Below are 20,548 nucleotides of genomic sequence, written 5' to 3' on the forward strand. Positions count from 1 at the left end.
TCCTCCTATATTTGGCAGATAGTCCTCAGGGACTCTGCGTGATGGGGGCTGTGGCTGTTGATGTTTGTGCAGCTTGTTCGATTCCTGAGAAGGGCGGACAGTTTGCACAAGCTGCTCGACTTCTCACACTTCCTTTTTATTTCTGTCCATTTGCCCCATTTCACAGGTCAAAGTCCAGGCAGTCGCCACATGGAGGGAAAGTGGAAGGGCTCTAATGGACCTTCAGGCTGTGATGGATAGTACTTGGCTGCTGTGAAATCCATGTGTATCTAAAGGAGGGATTTTTAAAGTTTCCGTGCAATGCAACGAAGGTTACAAACATGTTTTAGGCTTCTGATTAAACAGACGAAGCAGAGAAAAAAAAAAGTCAAGCAAAAGAAAACAAATACTTGGTACCTTGTTGTACCTTAATTTGAGCACACAGTGAATCCAGTTTGCGGGGGTTTGACTCTCTTCTGTTTACAGGCACACAGGTCAGACACACAACTTAGTCACGTGGCTTTAATTGGCATCATTGGTCATAGTTCCTTGATAACCTTTGGGCCAAATATAATTCAGGTGGGGCCAAAGAACTCAAGACATCTGCCCCTCTTCTCAGCTTTGTGTTCAGGCTTTAGAAAATCTAGGCCATGAAGCGGCCTTTAGGCCAATCACAGGTCATTTCAGAGAGACAGAGTTCCTGTTGGTTGTCGACTGGTGAGACTTGTGCATCAGGTGCTTCATGTTTAGGTACCAAAAAGGACGGAATTATGGTTAAGAAAAGATTATGGTTTGGGTCATTTAAAATAAATTCACATTTACTTTTGCTTCGTCATGGACACTGGTCTCCTGGGGGAAAGTCTTGGATTTTCCCCATCCATCCAACCTCAAACTCTTCACTCTGCAGACTTCACCCCCGTTGTACACATGACCTTTTTCAACATCCCCCGTCACGGTGCATAGAACATCAGGTACTTTGTGCTTGTGTCTGAGATGCCAAAGGACACCGTGTGCATATTTCTCTGACGCCGCCAGCTGTGACAACATGACAGTATTTGATGCCCTCGGAATGAAAACGGACTCAGCTGGCAAGGAAGCAACCCTAAACATTTGCCATCTTGGCTCAGGCCTTGGACCTTCCCACTGCTTCGACTTACAGTATGTAATGCACACTGAGAGTGGAGAGCTCCCTGTTAGAAAATAGATTCAGAGTTTACAGGTAGATGCTGGTTTTGTGGTGAGGCTGATCAAAGCTGAACGAGAAGCAGTAACAATGGTGGTTGTGGAAATATTTCATGAGCAGTGAAGCAGAGAGGGAGGCCTGATGACAGTGGGGCATGTCACGTGTGAAGGTAGCAGTGCAACTTGAGTTAACTACCTGAACTGGCTTGCAGGCGCTGCTCCATTAAAAGTCACAGAATCCATTTCCTCATTTTTTTTTACCCTGTACCATTAATAAAATGCCATAAACGTGAGGTTTAAATAGAAACCACCGGGTGTGTAGGTGGAGGGGAGTCATCGTAATAGTAATTCAGAGTGTGCAGTTTATACTTTATGGGCCACAACCAGCAGTCAAGTCCTTTTAAAGGATTTCTGCTCCAGGGGGTGAAACAACATGACATGATATAAAGATTATGAGGGGAGTTTGAGCTGACTGCCGTTTTTGTAGGTGACCTGGGACACTACCAGCTGGAGGGGAGCCGAAGACAAAATATAATTAATTTTAGACACCTAATCAGACAGAAAAATGTGTCATCCAGCTCATTTATTTTTTGGGGGGGACATGGTTCACAATGGAAACACATAAGTGAAGAAACATAACAAATGCAAGTGATAGAGGTTGCAGGGAGTTCGCTGAACGGCTCAGGGAATATCTAACTGATCCTATGACCCAATCAAAATAATAGTTTTAACAACAGAACACCAAATGAGTGGATATATTTTGGACAGGTGGTGATCCCTCCATGCTCCTCTGTGCTTGGAGCAAGGTAGGACCCAAAGTTATGATATAAACAGGAGGTTTTAGAGGCAAAAATAAAAGCTTGAATAACAAGAAAAATGGAAGCTTAGTCAGTAAACAGCAAAAAAAACAAGCCAAGAGGGCTGAAACCAAAAAAGAAACAGACTCAAAAACACAAACCAAACAAACAGACAAAGGTGAAACAGAACATTTTATAAAAGGTGGAACAATTATAAACATCCTCAAAGACTGACAAGCTGGAGATGAACCTGAACTTAAGACTGGACTTTGAAAGGAAGACAACAGATTGACCAAGAACTGAGGAAGAAGCTGAACTAAATAATTGAAGTGCAGTCGAGACAACGAGACACAGGTGTGTACAAAAACCGTCGGGAAAATACACAAAAGCAGGAAGTAAAACAAAACAGACACACGAGAGGGTGGATTTCAAAATAAAACACCAAACTGAAATTAAGACCAAATAATAGAAAAGTCCTTAAAACCTTTTTTGTTCCTATCCCTTTATGGGAATTTTTTAGCTCCTACCTCCTCCTGGGTACTCTACCCACATCTGGGAGCACAGACAACCGCCAGGTTCAAAACACATCAATAAGCAGCTAAACTACAGCTACGAGAAGCCTTTTAAACCAGCAGAAGAAGGTTTCAACTTGAGGCACAAAATACTGAGAAATAGGCCGACAACAAATGCGCAGGCTTAATTAAGCTGACAAACATCGGAGGAAATAAAACTTGACTTCGATTCAACAAAAATAAATGGCAAAAGTCTCTCCGTTTACGTCCTGCCGGTGTGATGCTGTTTAAAGGACCACATGTTGTTTGGGATTTTTCATATAAAAAACATGATCGTCTGACTTCGGTCACAACACGTTCCAGCAAATGTTCCACAATAAAAGCCATTTTCATGGGGGTGGGGGGAAGTAATGCAAAACTGACAACGCAAACGGTAGCGGCGCCAAACAAGGCTTCAAGTGAATATAAAATATGTTCATGAATTTCAAACGGATCAAGTACACTGAAAACTTTATTTCCTCAGTCGGAGAAATAAGTGGCGGAGCGTCGCTCCGGCAGCAGAGTGTCATTTCACAGTTCCTGTTCCCGGTGCGAATGCAAACAAAAAAATGGCCTGAGAACCTATTTAGTTCTGGAGGAAACTCTCTGGGGGGTCGTTCTGCTCAAGGTCCTGAGAACTGTTTGGTCCGAAAACATCTATGGACTCATATCCTGGTCTCCTGGGTGAGAGGTTTTAGTTTGATCCATCCAAACACCCCTTACCTACCTTAACTCCCTTCCTCAGACTTTATCACTCTCTGTCCTGTGTCACATGACTTCCTACTTCGATGTCGGTCGCATGTGCATTGACTTTTCACGCCTAGACGAGGCAAAACGTGACACCAACACGTTATCCTCTAGTGGACTGACGGGTGTATCACAGGCTTTGACGTGATACCAGGCTGTAAAATATCATGAAATCATTAGTCGGCGAATAGATCAAAGCTACCAAAGGCACCATTTGGCTCAGGGCTCGTAAACGGTCAGAAATGTCTGTTGTTACATAGACAAGTACATCTGCTCGTCTCTGCTCAGCCAAAAATATGTCCGATGTTTTGGTAGTTTATCGTCTGCCAGGAGGAGCCGACGTGAGAAGGGAGGTCTGCCGACATTAACCCCCATCTGCTCTGCAATATACCAACTCACACACACGAGCAAACAAAACACACACAATCAGCAAAATCATCATCCCTGAAAACAGATGCTATCGGTGCCACAGCTCATTTCTTTTGGCTCGTTCGCATGGATGCTGATGAGGGATCTACAGTACATCAGCCGTAATCAAGACAAGCACTAATTAATCTGCACTGACCCCGTGGACCAAAACAGGAAGGAACTAAGGGGATATAAAAGTGTTTTAACATTAATTACCACGCAAATAAGTTCCATTCAAAATGCGGCACCAAGTCATCACGTGTGAGCGATGAGCAGCTGTAAAACATTATGGTGCTCTCAAACATAACTCGCTCTGTCTGTTGTACTTGGGCTCACGATTGCATCACACATTGATGATCCACAGTTGATTGTGGAGATGACTAATTGTGCTAACTTTATTCTGCCCCACACAGCCAGACAGCAGTGGGTGTTGGGAAACAGGCATAATGAATGTGGCTGGCACACAAACGCTGATACAAGCAGTCTTGACCTTTGAGCCTTGAAAGACACACAACAAAAATAAATGCTTTCTGTTAGACTTTGCAGAGTGATGTTGTTAATAAATCCAAATTAAGCCTGAAAATATGGGCTCCTTCAGTATATGCAGTCGTGCTGGAGGTCAAGCAGCTTACATGCACTGAAAAAATGTAGCTTTCGGATTAAAAGTCTGTTTGTGACGTTTCCCTTTAGCCAGGTACACTCATGTTTATTGTTAGGCGTCTGAGAGGATTAAATATCCTGCTGAAGTTTCCAAACTAAAGATCAGTCAAGAAGTCTGTGCTACAAAATGTGTTTCTTTTTAAATATCTACTTTCAGCAATATGCTTTTACCACCCTGTCTATTACAAATTATGTTTGCACACCACAAATCTGTTTTATCCATGATGTTTTTAAGGAAAATTGGACTTTAAAGAAACAAAACCAAAACCACTTTCTGTCAAGAGACTAGCTGAGGTTTTGGTCTGTGAATTATCCTGGTTATAGTGAAATGTGTTTGCGTTGGATTTTAATGGTCAGCAGCCAAAACTAAGTTCTATTTACTTGTATTGCATTGTAGTGGGTGGAGGCAGAGATTCAGTAGACAGACATGTTAATTTTAACCAACCCAAAATTATCTGCAAAGATAGAGGCACCGACTGCATAGAAATGGACATAGCCCTGGGGTCTGAAAAGTGAAGCCTGTGCAGAAATGCCTTAAACTGCAAAACCACTAAGCATCGCTAGGAGTTGGCTTCAAAACGGCTCTCGCTCCATAGACTCCCATTCAACTTCTCTCATGAAATACAAAGTCAGTCTTTTTTTTTTTTCATAATGGTGTCATTGCTAACTTCACTCCTTCTTATCAGTGTTCTGGTGGTCCTTCAGTAAGTAATCCGATCATTAAATAGATATTAGGCATAAAAACCAGTTTGTTTGGACAGGTGGGCGGGGCGCAGTTTCTGCAGGCTCCCAATCAGAATCACATCCACCGCTCGCTTTCCCCCATCTCGTCCAAATATGATCACTCCTGGGTCCGACATACCCAGATGGCATCAGACAAAATGTCAAACTTGAGGCTTCAGAGCAGCAGTTCACAAACCAATGACTGATGCCACGGTTGCTGCTTGACTAGAAGTCAGTGAGAACAGTCATTTATTAACTATGAAGTTTAAGTACAAGAGAAACTCTTTTCGAGAAACCTTTTGAGTTCATGCTTTAAAAGCCTGATATGGCCTCGTGACAAAAATATGTACTTCACATCTCACATCTCAGAACAGTCTTTTATTAACTATGAAGTTTAAGTACAAGAGGAACTCTTTCAGAGAAACCTTTTGAGTTCATGCTTTAAAAGCCTGATGTGGCCTCGTGACAAAAATATGTACTTCACACCTCAGAAGATTTCTAAAAACAAAGTGAATACTGAAGTGAAAGCTTTCATGATGACTCAAGATCACCCCATAACCAGACCTTTAGACTTTTCACTTTGTTTCAGACATGTGTGAAAGATGCCTCAGACCATGACAGGAAGTGGAAGCAGTCTATCGTCACCTATTAAACAATAGAAGAAGTAAAAGATGTGGAAGAGAAGTAAAAAGGAGCCACAGGAGCACATCAGGAGACGAGGAGACTAAGTCAGCTTATTAATTTGTCTTCATTCAAACAGAAAAGGCGACTGGCTAAATTGACAACACACCAACGTCAGACGCACACCGTCTACAAACCGATCAATGTCAAGTTCAGGGAGACGCAGCCCACGTAGGTGATGACAACAGGATGTAGGTATGTTGTGGAAAAAGTCCTTTAGTGCGCTCGCAAAACTGCACAGGTGTGAAAACGCTCGTAGTTTTCCACAAAGCACCATAGTTCACCAAAGAGCGAAGAAGAAAAGTCACCACAGAGTTAGAGAACTCCACAACTCAAACGCCCGTCTGATAAATGTGCTTTGGTGAGCTGACATTAAACATAAAGCCTGTATTAAAAAGACAAATGTCAAATAATAAAAACAGAGGAAAGAACAACAAATTCAGTTACTGTTAGAGACCAGTGGCGAGTGATCCTCCCCCCCGCCCCCCATCGAACCCCCCAACCCCTCTGCTCTGTGGCACATGTCCTTTGTCTCACCCCCCTCTGCCTACTTGTATCAGTATTTTTCCAGAAATCGTACATTGTTTGACCAGGCCAAACACTGCTGGAGGTTTTTTTTTCTTTTTGTCTTTTGTCTGTGTGTGTGTGTGTGTGTGTGTGTGTGTGTGTGTGTGTGTGTGTGTGTGTGTGTGTGTGTGTGTGTGTGTGTGTGTGTGTGTGTGTGTGTGTGTGTGTGTGTGTGTGTGTGTGTGTGTGTGTGTGTGTGTGTGTGTTGTTGTTGTGGGTGTAGACATGTGTTTGCATGTACCAGGGTGAGATGTGGGTGTTGTGTGGTTTAGTTGTGGGCCTGAAACTCCCCCACGAAGACCAGTGTGTGTTTCTGCCTCTGAAACTCAGAAAACAAGCCACTTAACTGTGACTGGGAAAAGGTGACAGCTCAATAAGAAGAAAAGGAAATGAGCAGCGTACAAATATGTAGATATGCTCTATTCACAAACTCTGTACTGTTCGTTTTTGAAATTACAGGCATAAGAACAGCAGTTTGGTCTGTATCTGAAAACTCACAGCTGACTATGAAATACGATATTATATTCTTTTAAAGGTTTTGAAATAAAAGATCAGTGACCTTTTACTTGTTTTTTTCCAAGTGAAAAATTGACAACCAAAAAGGAAACAACCACAAAACGTAAACCTACGGACCAAAAATGTCAACATGCTTCTGACGAGTAAACCAGGAAGAATTCAGTCAAAGCAGAAAACTGTACTGATTGTGTAAATTGGCCTGCTGACCAGAGGCCTGTACTACAAAGCAGGTTCAACATGTCAGGGATCTCTTTCAGTTATTTGGCTTATTTAACCCTTTAAGCCCCACAGGCCCACAATTGGGGGCGAGGCAGAAGACTTAGCAAAACTATTATTAAAATATGGACATATATACTGATATTTACACATCTGAACAAATCTCACAAGTGTTCCCTTTATTATTAAAAAATATATATATATTTTTTTAATATATATTTTTATTGTGGTTGCAGAGATATACTCTTTTTTTTATTATAGGTATGCAATTTTCAAGCAGAGGCCTAAAAAAATAGGTGTGTTTTTAAAAGGTTAAGCCTAATGCCCCAAATACTGGTTATAAACTCAGTGAGTCAACTGAGTGAGTTTCTCAATCTAAGGTGTTTTCATGACTAATCACATACATGGGTAAGTGTACTGTCAGCAGAGTGGCATATTTTACAGAGAAAACTGCAATATTATACAAATACTAGGAAGTTAAACACATTATCATGTCTAAAAGCAGCAGCTCCCAAACAAACAAACAACATTACAGACTGTGTTAATGGTTAAGTTCAAAGACTTCTAACATCACTGCCTCATAATTAGAGCACGAGTAGAACTGAATATAGTTGCATTTATATATTCCATTAAATGAATGTGTTGCTTAGACGTATTTATATGGCAATGCGCTATCAGCACAAGTTACCTTGGTTATTTATCCCAATTAGAGATGAACCCTGAAAACCGGAGTCAAACCCAAAGTTACCTGCAAAAACCCTCCAATCCTACATGGCAGGACAGGCCTCAGGCTTGTGGCCAACATACTGCCAGATGTCCAGAGCTACTTTAAAAAGGCCCTGGAGAGTTTTATTGTAAACAAACATGTCACTGCTACTCATAAAAGAGCGTTGAGTGTATCCTTGAGGTCAAGCAAATGTGCTAAATGGATTTCCTTACTCATAAAACATCTGCGAAGGCAAATTTGAAAATTTGCATTGTTTACATCCATGTTTACGAGCTAGCCTTCTCCTTTTTTACTGCCTTTGTTGGCACATTGCTACACTTCTTATTGCTCTCCTGCCACCTGTAAGTTAATGGAAAAGTGTGACACCATTGGCAGGACTGTGTATCACGTCACCCGTGTGAGAGTGCATGTCCACCGCGCCATGAGAGCTCACACACTGCACAGGGAACCTTTAACATTCAAACACCAGAAATCTGCAGGTCGTCGGGACCCACGGAGTTTCAGTGTTTATCGGAGGATAACAGTTCAACTTTTGCAGAGGCAGGACAATTATTTTTGCTGTCTTGGCTACCAATCTTGGACTCGTAGTTAAAACACTCAATATGTTTGTAGGGTTCTTAGTTTGAAACTGTTCGGAGCACCTTTGATGTCATCAGGAAGGTGATTCTACAGCAGAACAACAGGGCAGCAAAAAGCTGCTTCACGTCAAGTCAGATATTACAAACCCATTTCTCGGTGGTGATCTGAGAGCCCAAACAGGTGAGTACTGCTGAAACATCTAAGTGGTATCTCAGTCCTGCCCCATTCAGTGAGTTACTGACAAGCCTCTGCGCTTTAAAAGACAGAGATGGAAATAAAATGAGGATTTAATGTCTTAAACAGCAGCTTCAACTGCACAAACTCATGCAACAACTTTTTTGTTTTCATTTAAAAGGATGATCTGTAAAATTTAAAGGTGAAATCTTGACTTAAAGAGGCTATGAAATGCATATAATTGTGAAGATTAAGGTTCGCAAAAAACAGTTCGCAATGGTAACGTTTTAAATAAAAAATACCTTGGAAAAAGGCTGTAAAATCCTGAAGAAAAAGATGTGACTATGGTATGATGTTCTAGGCTATTTGACTGGCACTAAACTGGCTGAAACAAACAAAAACACTGGTATGGTTTCATAATTAGATAATTTGCTTATGTCACTGTATCATTATGTCTTGTTTTCCAATTCAAGAGCAGCAACACAATTTTAGACTGAATGAAGCATGTCAATCGAGCCAAAGGTCATCAGACAGCTCAGTGATGTGACTCCGTTTTTGGAAAAAGTTTCCTGTTGAAGACTAGTTTCATAAAAAACAACGTTAGATGAGAAGTGTGGCTGGATGACGAAACGCTGCCTCTGCCAGACGTTGGAGCACAGACAGAACAGGTGCTGCTTTGCAAGTGATCTTCATAACTGCTGCTTGGGGAAAGAGTGGTTTCAGGTGCGTGGCCCAGCTGCAGTGTTGTTAGAGAGGCAGACCTGGTGTGCTGTGTTTTAAGGGATTGAATTCAAATCCGGACAGTCGAAGCAGCTGAGTCGTGTGTTCAGGTTGTCCGTCTGTCCTGTTCTCTTGAATGGGTTATCTTCATATCTGTCCCATTATTGTGATCTCATTATCTCAGGAACATCTTCAGAGAATTTCTTTAAATTTGGCACAAATGTTCACTTGGACCGAAGGATAAGGTGTTAAGATTTTAATGGTCAAAGGTCAGAGATCACTCTGACATCACATCTGTCCCATTATTGTGATTGTGAGATCTCAGGAACACCTCGACAAAAGTTATTCAGCTTTGGAAAAACATTAACTTGGTTAACTGGTTAGATTTTGGTTGTCAAAGGTTCAAATATCCAGAAGGTCAAAGGTCAACTTCCCTGTGGCATCATAATGTCCTGCAAAAATACTTTTCTGGCCAATATTCAAGAGCCTGACCAGACAGGAACCTAAACTGAAGCTTGACTGGTTGGTGGAGGGAATTCACAATACTTCACAATAAAGAGGGAACATTCTCAGATAAGAATTTCCTGTGTACACTGCAGACAATGAGCCTCGATGACCTGCATGAGAGGATGGATGAGCCGAGCCGATTACAGGCACACAGCACAAGCATGTGATAAAGAACTAAATACAGACTTAAACCAACCACATACTGATTCAGTTACTGACTCTGTGGACTGTTTAAAGTACTCTAAAGAAGTCCTGAATCACCGTCTTCTCAAAAGCAATGTCCAGGCTGTTATTACCCAATAAAAGCTCTGGCCAGAGGGAGAGTGTTTTCCACTGCACTCAGATCAGCAAGAACAGGATTTCAAGTTCTGAATGCTGAGCCGACGGATCTCCCGACTAACCGCGTCCCCACTGATGGAGATGGAAAACATCTCTGGTTAAAGTCTCCGTCAGGATGCCCACAGAACTGAAACGAAAAAGTGGGGAAGTCGAAACAATCGTTGCAGCATTTCATCCAGTCCTGTGCAAAAGTTTTAGACACGTTCAGGTTCGTATGGATCACGGAGGTGTCCGACGGGTCCCGAGTCCAGGACGACAAGAGTCTTTAAGAACGGTCTTCAGCTCCAAGAAAAACAAGGAGTCCTTGTACAAATGCTTTGGGCCCCTCAGGGTCCTGATCTTAACGTCATGGACTCAGATGAAGCGAAAGAAGACAAAATGAGTCCACACAAGAACTGTTCCACGTTCTCCAACATACAGGAGCATCCTACCGGAGGTAAGTATTACAGTATTTCTTGTTTACTGTCCACTGTGTGAAGCTCACTGATAAATAAAAACTATTCACAACATTTTAAAAGCATCCTCACTTTATTTTTTAGAGCCTAAAATGTATCTACTGATGAGTATATTACTACCCGTGAATACTCTCTGTTGTTATTAACTCCTGAAAATGTAAGTTGATCCGTGTTTGGAGGAAGATGTTGCTCAGGATGGTTTTACAGTAAAACTTTCAAAGCTGTGAGCAACACAAATTAAATTGCATCCCCACCTTGACCGTCACCTCCGTAGAGATCATTAAATCCAAGTGAATAAATCTTCTGTAGTTTGGGTGAACTGACTCTTTAACAGTTAACAGCTCGGCATCAAAGTCAACCACAGCTGCTTTTTAACTCTCCAACATGAACTGTAAACTGGATTCAAAAGTCACAGTTGGTGGTCCGCTTCAGGACGTCCCTGCTATGTTCACGGGTCATTCACTGCATTGATTCTGTTGTATCGGTCTTCATTTATACAGCTGCTTTACGGTTATCTATTGTGCGGCATTGTTTGCTTGCCCCTTGTAATCTAGCCCCAATACACTGTGGCCCTGTGTTAATGTAGTTAACAGCCTATTCCCTACAGAGGAATAAGTTCACAATCAAAATCTATTAACGTTTTGTTTACTGGTTCGTATAACTAGTCCTGCTTTTAAAATCTCCTCTGGCCGATCCAAACTGACAGGTTTCACGTTAAAAGCCACGTAAGGAGTTTATTTTGTCCTTTGAAACAAGGCAAATATCAAGATTCATTTCCAACTAAAGTTTGTAGGGTCCAAAATGTACTTGCACTTTGTGCCCTTTTTAGATATGAAGCCCTCCAATTAAAGGTGAAATTTCAGTCAACACAAACAGCAGGAGTCAAAGTTGCATATAATACTCTTTATTTCCTCTTCAAACACATTTTCCTGATGTTCATGTACATGTCCATTCAAAGGAAAAAACTCAAGTGAGGTAAAAGTGCTGAAAAATGAAATAGTATAATGGTTGTAACCATCAAAGTCATCGTCACAATCACAAAGCTGACAAAAAAGCTCTTCTGCATTAACTATTTCAAAAAAATATATAGTGCGACAAATTACTTATTTTCCCCCTTTTTTTTTTCTTTTTCTTTTTTACTTGCATTACCACACGCGTCCCTTCATACACACATGCAAACGAGCACACACACCTCCACGCATGAACGTAAACACTAATCTGCTGCAAACAAAAAGAAAATTAAAACAAATCACAACTTCTTCTATAGAAACTGTAGGAGAGCTTCCAGAGGACCTCCGTCACATTCCTATGGTGTAAGACTTGTTCTTCAGACAAGCAGAACCACTAAAGATCTCATCTCTGCTCCCCCTCCTGCACAGCGTCCGTCTACAGGTGTCGTAGAGGGAGAAACACAAGAGGCCACGTGAGAGAATAACACTGACAAGTTCACAGCAGAAAGAAAAGGGGGGGGGGGTAGTCAGAAAATAAAGTACACTTCATCCTCTTCATACATCAACATACATTCATCGACCCCGACGGAGGAAGGCGGCTGCGCCTCACCCTTCTCTAGAGGGGAGACGGTGTCAGTCGGCTAAAAGAAGCCACGGCAACCGTAAACAGGACTAAGTAGGGTGAGCACGAATAAACAAACAAACAAACAAACAACAATGCACGGGGTTTCCAATCCAGGCTGCGTTCAACGACGACGACGGTCGAGAAAACGCAACGGCGTTCGTTGCGTTTTCTTTCTCGTCGACGTCGCTCAGCTGGTGAGAGGAAGACGAGTCCTCCACACGCAGCGGACTTCGACCTCCACCCGCCAGCAGCAGCACGGCCGGGTCAATGTGGCTTCACGCCTCCGGTCCGTTATCACAAACAAACCGGGGGGTGACGGAGGGATCCTCGGCTCACAGAGGGAATTCAGCCCAGAGTCAATGTTTCCTCTCCTGGCTGCGACACCAGGTCGAGTTCACCTCGGGGTTAGCGGGCCAGTGAACCGGGAGGGGGAGGAGCCTCAGTGACCTGGTGTCAGAGGGTGGAGAACTTCTGCTGCCTGCATCCACCTTCACATAACAGCCTTCGCTGAGGCTGACAGGAAGGAGAGTCGCCACTAAATACAGAAAAAACACTACATGAAGGCAGGTAGGAGGGGGGCAGAATAAACCAATTCATTCTCCCAAAATAAAATTAAAAAAAAATAATAAAGAGAGCAAGAGAGAAGGGACAAAACATGGTCCTCAAAAACACTTCATGTCCTTGAGAAGAGCTCGTCTCCCTCCAGCAATTGACCACGCTGGCTTATTTCCATTCCTCCCAGGTGGTTGGAGTACAACAAGGCCTCCATAAAGGTCTTCTGTTGGTACGGGGTCTCCGCTGGGCGACCTCAGTGCACTTCAGGTATTGCTTTGGTTCGGGACAGAGCGGTCAGAACAAGAACTATTTCAGCCTGACTGGACGCAGACAATTAAACGGAGGGTGGAAATGAATAAATAAGGTCGGTTTGAAAAATAACCACAAAAAAAAAAAAAATCCCACAAAGAATCAAAGTGGAGTTTGACACGGCGTTCGGGCCAACACGGCTGCCGGCGACGACACGGCCCGGACTTGTAGGGAAAGACGAAGGTGAAACGAAATGACTCAAGACTGAGACAGGAATGACTAGACAGAAGGGTTTAAAGGAAAAGTCTGGTTTGGGACTGAACATGAACATAAGGGAAAATAAAAATACTAGTCAAATTTCAAAAATCAAACCAAAATGATTTTGCGCTCTAATCAAGAAACTATGAATTTTCCCATAAACTCGTATCAAGTACACTGATGACGGCATTGTATCAAAGTTTCAGATTGGTTTTAAGAGGCTGAAACACAAAAGCTGAACCTTTCCCTCCTGATCACCATTAAAAAATCCTTTAAAAAGATGGAGTCTGAGAAGCGACAGGCACTTTGATGCTTCGGTTGCTGGTTGTAAAGCCGACTTTGGTCCAGAGCCAGACGGTGTGCGACGCCTCACTTGTTGTTAAAAAAAAAAAAAAAAGACCGGCAGCTTTGCGTACAAAAATTCATCTGCCGAGCCAACGCAGCACACCCCGACCCACGAATGTGACCGGCAGGAGGCCACGCTGACCCGAGAACAGACCCCCAACCAGCCCGGCGCTCTGACCGAGCCCGATAAGGGATGCTCTCGGTTTATCTGGTGTAAACGGCAGCGGCAGGAAGTCGGCCTCTGAGGAACGGAGGGGATGACGGGAGCGGCAGCTCGCACAACAGCTTGAAGTGCTGCCGCTCTCCTCTCAAACCTGGACCATGTCGGGAAAGGGAAGCGGTGAGAGTCTAAAGCCGTCCGTTAGCAACGGCACGCCGCGAGTCTTCAGAATTAACGGCTAATAATAGACCCGGCTAGAAATAGAAATTCATGGGTTCGAAGGGGCGACTCGGACACGGCTGGTTGTAGCCGACACGTTACTCAAAATCCAAGTCCGAAAGGGGAGCGGTGTCCCGCTCACAGACGTGTTGTCTGTCCTTCCATGACCACAAAAGGGGTTCAGATGCCGCGCGGTCCGGCAGACACCGGACAGGAAGTGATTCAGCTCCCACACATGTAAGGTGGCCGGGCCCGTCCTCCAGCTCCCTGCTGCAGAGGTACCTCCCCCGTGGAAACAAAAAAAAACAGAGCGGGGATAATTATAGACGGTCGGTAGGTCGGGAGCTGAGCTGCGTCAGAGGAGGATCCCATTTCAGGGTTGCTGTCGAGCCCGCAATGGTTGTGAGGGATAACCCTCCATGTGCTGCTCCTTTTAAGGGAAGAGACAGCCAGTCACTCCAGGACTCCCAGGAAGGCAGGGGACGCCTCCTCTCAACAGGCCCGTGTCCACTCTGTCCTGTCCCGCAATAACCAATGGATTGTGACATCGGGAGGTCACGGGGGACATAAAAGCAGGGACAGATGAACTCGAACCATTCAGGAGCTCCTTGAACCGAGGCCTCCACCGAGGAAACGGGACAGAAGGGGGAACGGCTCATCCTACACTGAAATTCACAGTGGAAAATAAAAAAATATGCATTTTCTTTTGCATGTTTTACAAATCACAGGCACTGCTGGGCACATCTGTGATGGCACAAATCGTCTGCAAGAAATATTTACACGTCAAAATGAATTAAAACAAACTCCCACTGATTTCTGATGTGAAGTTATTAGTGTGCCACTTTTCTTCCATTCCAGTAAACTGTTTAACACCAGTGATCAGCTTTTGTTGGTTTTTTTGGCAGTCACCTTTTATATTACCTCTCCCCCAATGACGTTATTTTTCAATATTCTCTTTTTTTTTTCTTTTTCCTGCCTTTTCACATTTTTTTTTTTTTTTTTTTTTTTTTTTACTCAAGAAAACCAAATTGAAGGCTACAGCTACATTTCTTCTTCCCTTTTCTTCAAACAAATAGCCCATACTTAAAGTATTGGAGGGGTAAACCTGGAGGTTAAGGCACAAAACACAACTCCATTAAGAATAAAGGTAGATAAACAGGGAAACAACCAAACATAAGGGAAAAAAAAAAAAAAAGTTCTAAATAACACTTAAAAATGTCACCTTCTATTGAATGACCTAGACATCTCTGTAGATGAGGAATGAGAAAGGATTCCAAAAAAACAAAAGCAAAACACTTGTCCATTTAAATTGTGCCTTGAGAGGAACATTGCATTTATTGCCTCTATTTTAATATTTTTTGGGAGTTTTTATTTTTATTTATTCCTTCTCTCTTCTGAAAAGCAGCAGCGTTGCCCTCTCGTGCGTCCCTCTCCTTGTCCGTGTTGTCAGTTACATGGCAGCCATGTTGGAATGTTCTGGTTGGCCACGTAGTAGTTGCTGAAGTTGTGGTCTCGGACGTACGGCGCCGGCTGGTAGTAGCAGGTGACGCAGGAGGCGTCGGGGATGGCGTTCTGCTCGGCCAGGACCCGGAAGGCCATCAGCGAGATGAGGTGGAGGGTCTGCCGCCGCTCGTGGCCCATGAGGCACACCGTGCTCTCGTTCACCACTCGCCGCAGGATCATGAGGTAGTCGTACTTGCTCTTCTCCTCGCCGATGAAGTGGCTCTGGAGGTAGGCTTCCACCTTGCGCTGCTGCTCTCCGATGTCGGGAAAGTCAATGAAGAAGCGGGAGCACATGTAGCGCTCCAGCCCCTTGAACTCCTCCTCGCTGGCGGGCCGGAAGTCCCTCACCAGCAGGTTGCAGTACTTCAGCAGGCCGCCGCCCCGGATCTCCTCGGGCCGCTTCGTGGCGATGAGCTTGTTCCTCAGGTGGCCGAGAGCCACGTTGAAGTCCCCGTACACGCTCTCCCCGCTGACGGTCGGGTGAAAGGCTTGCGACATGGGCGTCTGCGCCAGCCCGTAGTAGGCGAGCATGGAGTCCAGCACAATCTGAAAGGAGTCCACGCTGAACTCAAACTGCCTGCGAATGGAGTCCACGAACTTCAGCTCCACATTGCGGCCGTTATTGTTGGAGAGAGAGATGAGACTCCAGCGGTCCTGCTCCGTGTTGACCTTCACCAGCTTTTGGACGTAGGCCTCTTTGAGGGTCATGGGTGTAATCTTTTCTTTGTTCACGCCCTCGGGTAGAAAGTCCAGCAGGGTGCCCAGCACGACGTCCTTGATGAGCCTGAACTCCCCCTCGTGCGGCAGGTCCACCCTGAAGATGACGTCCAGGTCCTTGTAGCTCCAGCCGATGTCCTGCACCAGTACGTGGCTGGCCGTGGAGCCGTTGAGCCGTACGTCCTTTACCCTGATGCCGCTCAGCTCCAGGCGGGAGCGCACCCGAGCCACGATGTCGTTCAGCTGCACCTCCAGGGTCGGGAAGTTCCCCCGTCCGTGAACGGGCACGACCTCCGTGAGAACTTCATTCAGCCGGCTCACCTGCTCCCAGGTCAGGACGCTGACAGAACAACTCTTTGATTCCTCCTTGGTATCCATCTTCTCACAGTTCAGATAACTAAGATGGCGGGCCAGAAAACAAAAAGTTAGGAGATGGCTTTTCAAATTTAGACAAAACTAAAACAAAATCTACAAAAATCACATCATTTTAAAACCTTTCACAATAATAATAATAATAATAAAAAGTAACTATCATCAGTTGTACCAGCGGAGGTCTAAAACCATCTCAAATCAATGGCCTAGATAAGAAGTGCTGGGCCGCTTGAACATGTGTCTCTGAACGGGAGCAGGACCGTGACCCACTGAGCACGAGACGACCTGCTGGCTCCAGAGGACGGAGCGCGAGGCTTCTGGAAAACGCTCAACGCGCGAGCCCTGCTTTTATTCCAGAACCGCTGAGAGACCAACAACAAACAACAAAACAACAAACAACGAGCACCGAGCGGGTTGTGAAGTCCACCAAGGCCGCTGCTTCCCGACATGAACGACCACGTCCGACGTGCACCGTGGACGCAGGAGGTCCCGTCAAAACATCCATTATTTGTTCCAGCTGACTTGTCAATTTAAGTCGTGACGAGTACAACACGCGAGGTTGGTTGTTGTTGTTGTTGTTTTCTCCATTTAACCCTAAAAGTTACTTAAAGCTCACAGCAGTTCAAACACGGACCACACTGCGCTTTAAAACCAGCTCTTTCTCCAGGTCGACTCCACGTCGAGCCATATGGCGACGGGTCGTACATCTGTTGTAAAGTTTGGGACAACAGACAAAACAAAACAATCCGCGTCTCACGACACAACCAACCAAGTGGCGTCAGGTTTCTGAATCGTGGCTCCAGCTGAGTAAACTTTAATTTAGGAGGTCAACTTCAGCTCCACAACAACAACAACAACAACAACAACGTTTTAAAAACACGGTTTCCTCTGACAAGATGAACGAGAAGTAAAAAAAAATAAAAAAAAATATTTAAAAAAAGCAGTACGTACGTTTCCGAAAAGGTTCTCTGCAAACATTCACAGTCCGATAAAGATGTTAACTTCGCGGGTACACGTCCACATAGTCCGCAGCCCGACGGAGGAACACATGAGCTGAACACCGACGATGACCTGCACTCATCCAGAGACACGCCTGTTTTAAAGAGCCGCAGTACGACCCGCTGAAATACATGCACAGCCGTGCTACGACACAGTCCCTCCTCCCTCCTCCCTCCCTCCGGCGGCGGAGCGTCCGTTTTACGATTTAAAACGTACACTATGAACAATATATCGCTGTGGGATGAAAGCAACAAAAAAACAAAAAAAAATACAAACTAAAATATTTACCAAAAATCCAAACTTTCATCGGCAGCAGATCACATAGTCGTAAAATGGTCGAGTTTTGATTGTACCAATGCGCCGAGCGAAGCCTCTGATTGGTCAACGAAGTTTTTGCGTTTCTAAGTAACGGGGAGCGTCGCTAGGCAGCCGACGTTCGGTTCAGCGTCCGTTCAAGAGCAGCAGCTCTTTAAACATCCTGCAACAACCTGCTCGTCCTGTTGTTGCCTTTAGATTTTACAAACATACATTTCAGATGTTTTTAAAAAAGGATGGCTGAGCTGTAAGCAGAAGTCATTACATATGCCTATTTTTATTTTTGTTGTTGCATTCATAGATGAATTTGTTTGCACCATTAACAGCTCAATTGAACTATTCCTTCTGAGAAGTGATGGACTTGAAATCACTTTCCTCATATTTACCTGCATTTCTTTGAATGAAAGAAAGTGTATGGACATAGACATAGAAACATCCTCTTCTGCAACCGGCTTTATTAAAATGGCCGAGAGATATTTGTTATAGTAACCAAAGAAAAACATTTGAAATTATTGTTATAGTGATATTTCAAATTAACGCTTTTATTTAAATAGTATCACGCGTCTTCATTCTTGTAATCCGTCATTTGTCCTATTTAAATGGAGGGAAGTGTCCACGCTGCTGTTTGGTAGCCATCATTGTGTGCACCACACTGAATATCAACCAGAGAAAACCCAGCACAGAGCTGTCTGAGAGGACTAGAAAGAACATTATTGACAAATATGTCAAAAGGTAAAGGCTATACGACCATCTCCAAGCAGCTTGGTGTTACTATGACTACAGTTAGGAATATTATTAAGAAGTTTAGGACCCATGGGACTGCAGTCAAACTGGCTGGAGGCTACTGCGAGAGGATGGTGGTCAAGTAAGACACAGAACCAAGGAAAACGTTCCAGTAGATAGAAGCTCAAATCCAAGGTGGAGGTACAGTAGTGTGTGATTGCAGCATGTATCGGTTGGTTTTTTTTAAGACTTTATTGTTGGCAAAAAATACTTGAAGACGAAAACAGCTGGAATTTGCTAAAATGCATAGTGATAAGCCCCAGTGCTTCTGGGACAGCTTCTTTTTGACAGATGAGACAACAGGGTAACTTTTTTTTTGCCAGACACATCAGCTCTGTGTTCACAGACAACAAAAAAAAGAAGTTTTCCAAGAACATAACACCATACCTGCTGTGAGACGTGGAGGAGGTTCAGTTCTGCTTTAGGGCGGCTCTGTCAGGGTGCCTCAAATCTGTGCTGGACACAAAGAAGCCTCAAGACTATCAAGTCATTGTGGAGCAAAACGAGATGCCCGGTGTTTGAAAGCTCTGCCTCAGTCACAGGGCCTCCACAGCTGGAGCGGTTTGCTCTGGAAGAGTTTCCAAACCACCTGCGGACAGGTGCAGAAGTCTCAGAGAGCTGCACAAGTCACATGTTTGCAGTGATTGTGCAGAAAAACATTAGGCTGAATTAATAAGCAGATCAAAAACAGAGCATCAAAACTCTCAGGTGTACTAATAAACAAGTGGTGAAATCTATATATCTACTGACTATAGATACTGACCATACCTTGCACTCATTGTTGTTGAGTCTAATTCAAGTGGCATAGTGCAGCTACTGATGACCACCTGACTCACAATATTTCATATAGACTTAACTTGTGGTCACATGATGTTTCCCAACTTCTCTCTGTAGTTGCAAATGAGGGCAAAGGTCACAAAACATTATGTTGTACCACAACCATCAAAGTAATAATGCCTGAATTTGTCAAACCGTATCTCTACCTCCTGATGAAGCTGCTTATGGACAAAGGGAAGTTGCATAATTCAGGGTGCTGTGCATTAGTTAAGCACAATATGTGGTGTGTTTTGAAAATGGAAGAAGAGGCTGTTGTTTAATAGCGGAATAGGCAGGAGAATTTATCCCTGTGCTGACAGTCCTGGCACGCCTCTCTGCTATGCAGGAAACACTGCAGGCAGATTAGCCATGCAGCTCTGGAAGAAACTTCATTTCATTCGGTCATTTTATTGGAGTGGACAAAAAAACCCTTTCCTGTAAATCTCTCGTGTTGGCCCAACACAGACTGTCCTCTGATAGACTGCACAGCTGCACTGCAGACGTCCCGCGGGGAGACCAGCTCTTTCTTCACCGTGCCAGAGGTGTAGTGAATGATGTCAGGTATGTGAACGTGACGGTTCTTCGGAAAGTGAAACACAGGAGTCAACCACAGAATGCCCCCCGCCACAATAAGAGCCTGTTTCATTATGAAAATTATTTTATTCTGAAACAGAAGACTTGATAAGAGCTCAACAACTTAAAAGTTCAAAACTTTTTGCCAAGAATGGAATCAATATAACTAAAACATATTTTTCCCATTTGACCTCATGTATAGTTAAAAACAACAAATTATAGACTAAATATGGGCCCAAAAGTATGAGAAATTGAAGTAATTACACCCTGCCACCCACACAACTATTCCCGCTCCATCTCAGCCCCCGTAGCCTGTTTTGATAGCTGCAGACACACTCACACTCACACACACAGACACACACACACACACACACACACACACACACACACACACACACACACACACACACACACACACACACACACACACACACACACACACACACACACAAACATCCAGAAGTGAGTCAGTGAAGGAGACAGTCAGGGTCACAGGGAACAGATCTCTCTTAAGAACTTCTCGTGAAAGAGCTTTTTCCTTTCCTCTGCGGTATCACTGATGGGGAAACCAGGAGGAGAGC

At 44.0% G+C, this 20,548-nt stretch overlaps 1 protein-coding gene across 1 annotated transcript in view; it reads right to left on the minus strand.

The window, feature by feature from the left end:
- The window catches only part of tent5c (terminal nucleotidyltransferase 5C), a 44,781-nt gene extending 27,244 nt beyond the window's left edge, over positions 1-17,537 (minus strand). The window contains exons 1-2 of the mRNA XM_069713413.1: positions 17,433-17,537; positions 14,504-16,506 (exon numbers count right to left, since the gene is read on the minus strand). Coding sequence (XP_069569514.1) covers positions 15,336-16,487 — 1,152 coding nt within the window. The 5' untranslated portion in view covers positions 16,488-16,506; positions 17,433-17,537 and the 3' untranslated portion in view covers positions 14,504-15,335. The remainder of the gene's footprint in view (positions 1-14,503; positions 16,507-17,432) is intronic.
- Positions 17,538-20,548: the final 3,011 nt, after the last annotated feature.

This window comes from Brachyistius frenatus, unplaced genomic scaffold, assembly GCF_029030835.1.
Source record: "Brachyistius frenatus isolate BFR_SWC_R1_liver_20210118 unplaced genomic scaffold, ASM2903083v1 Contig_118, whole genome shotgun sequence".
NCBI classification, from domain to species: Eukaryota; Metazoa; Chordata; class Actinopteri; family Embiotocidae; genus Brachyistius; species Brachyistius frenatus.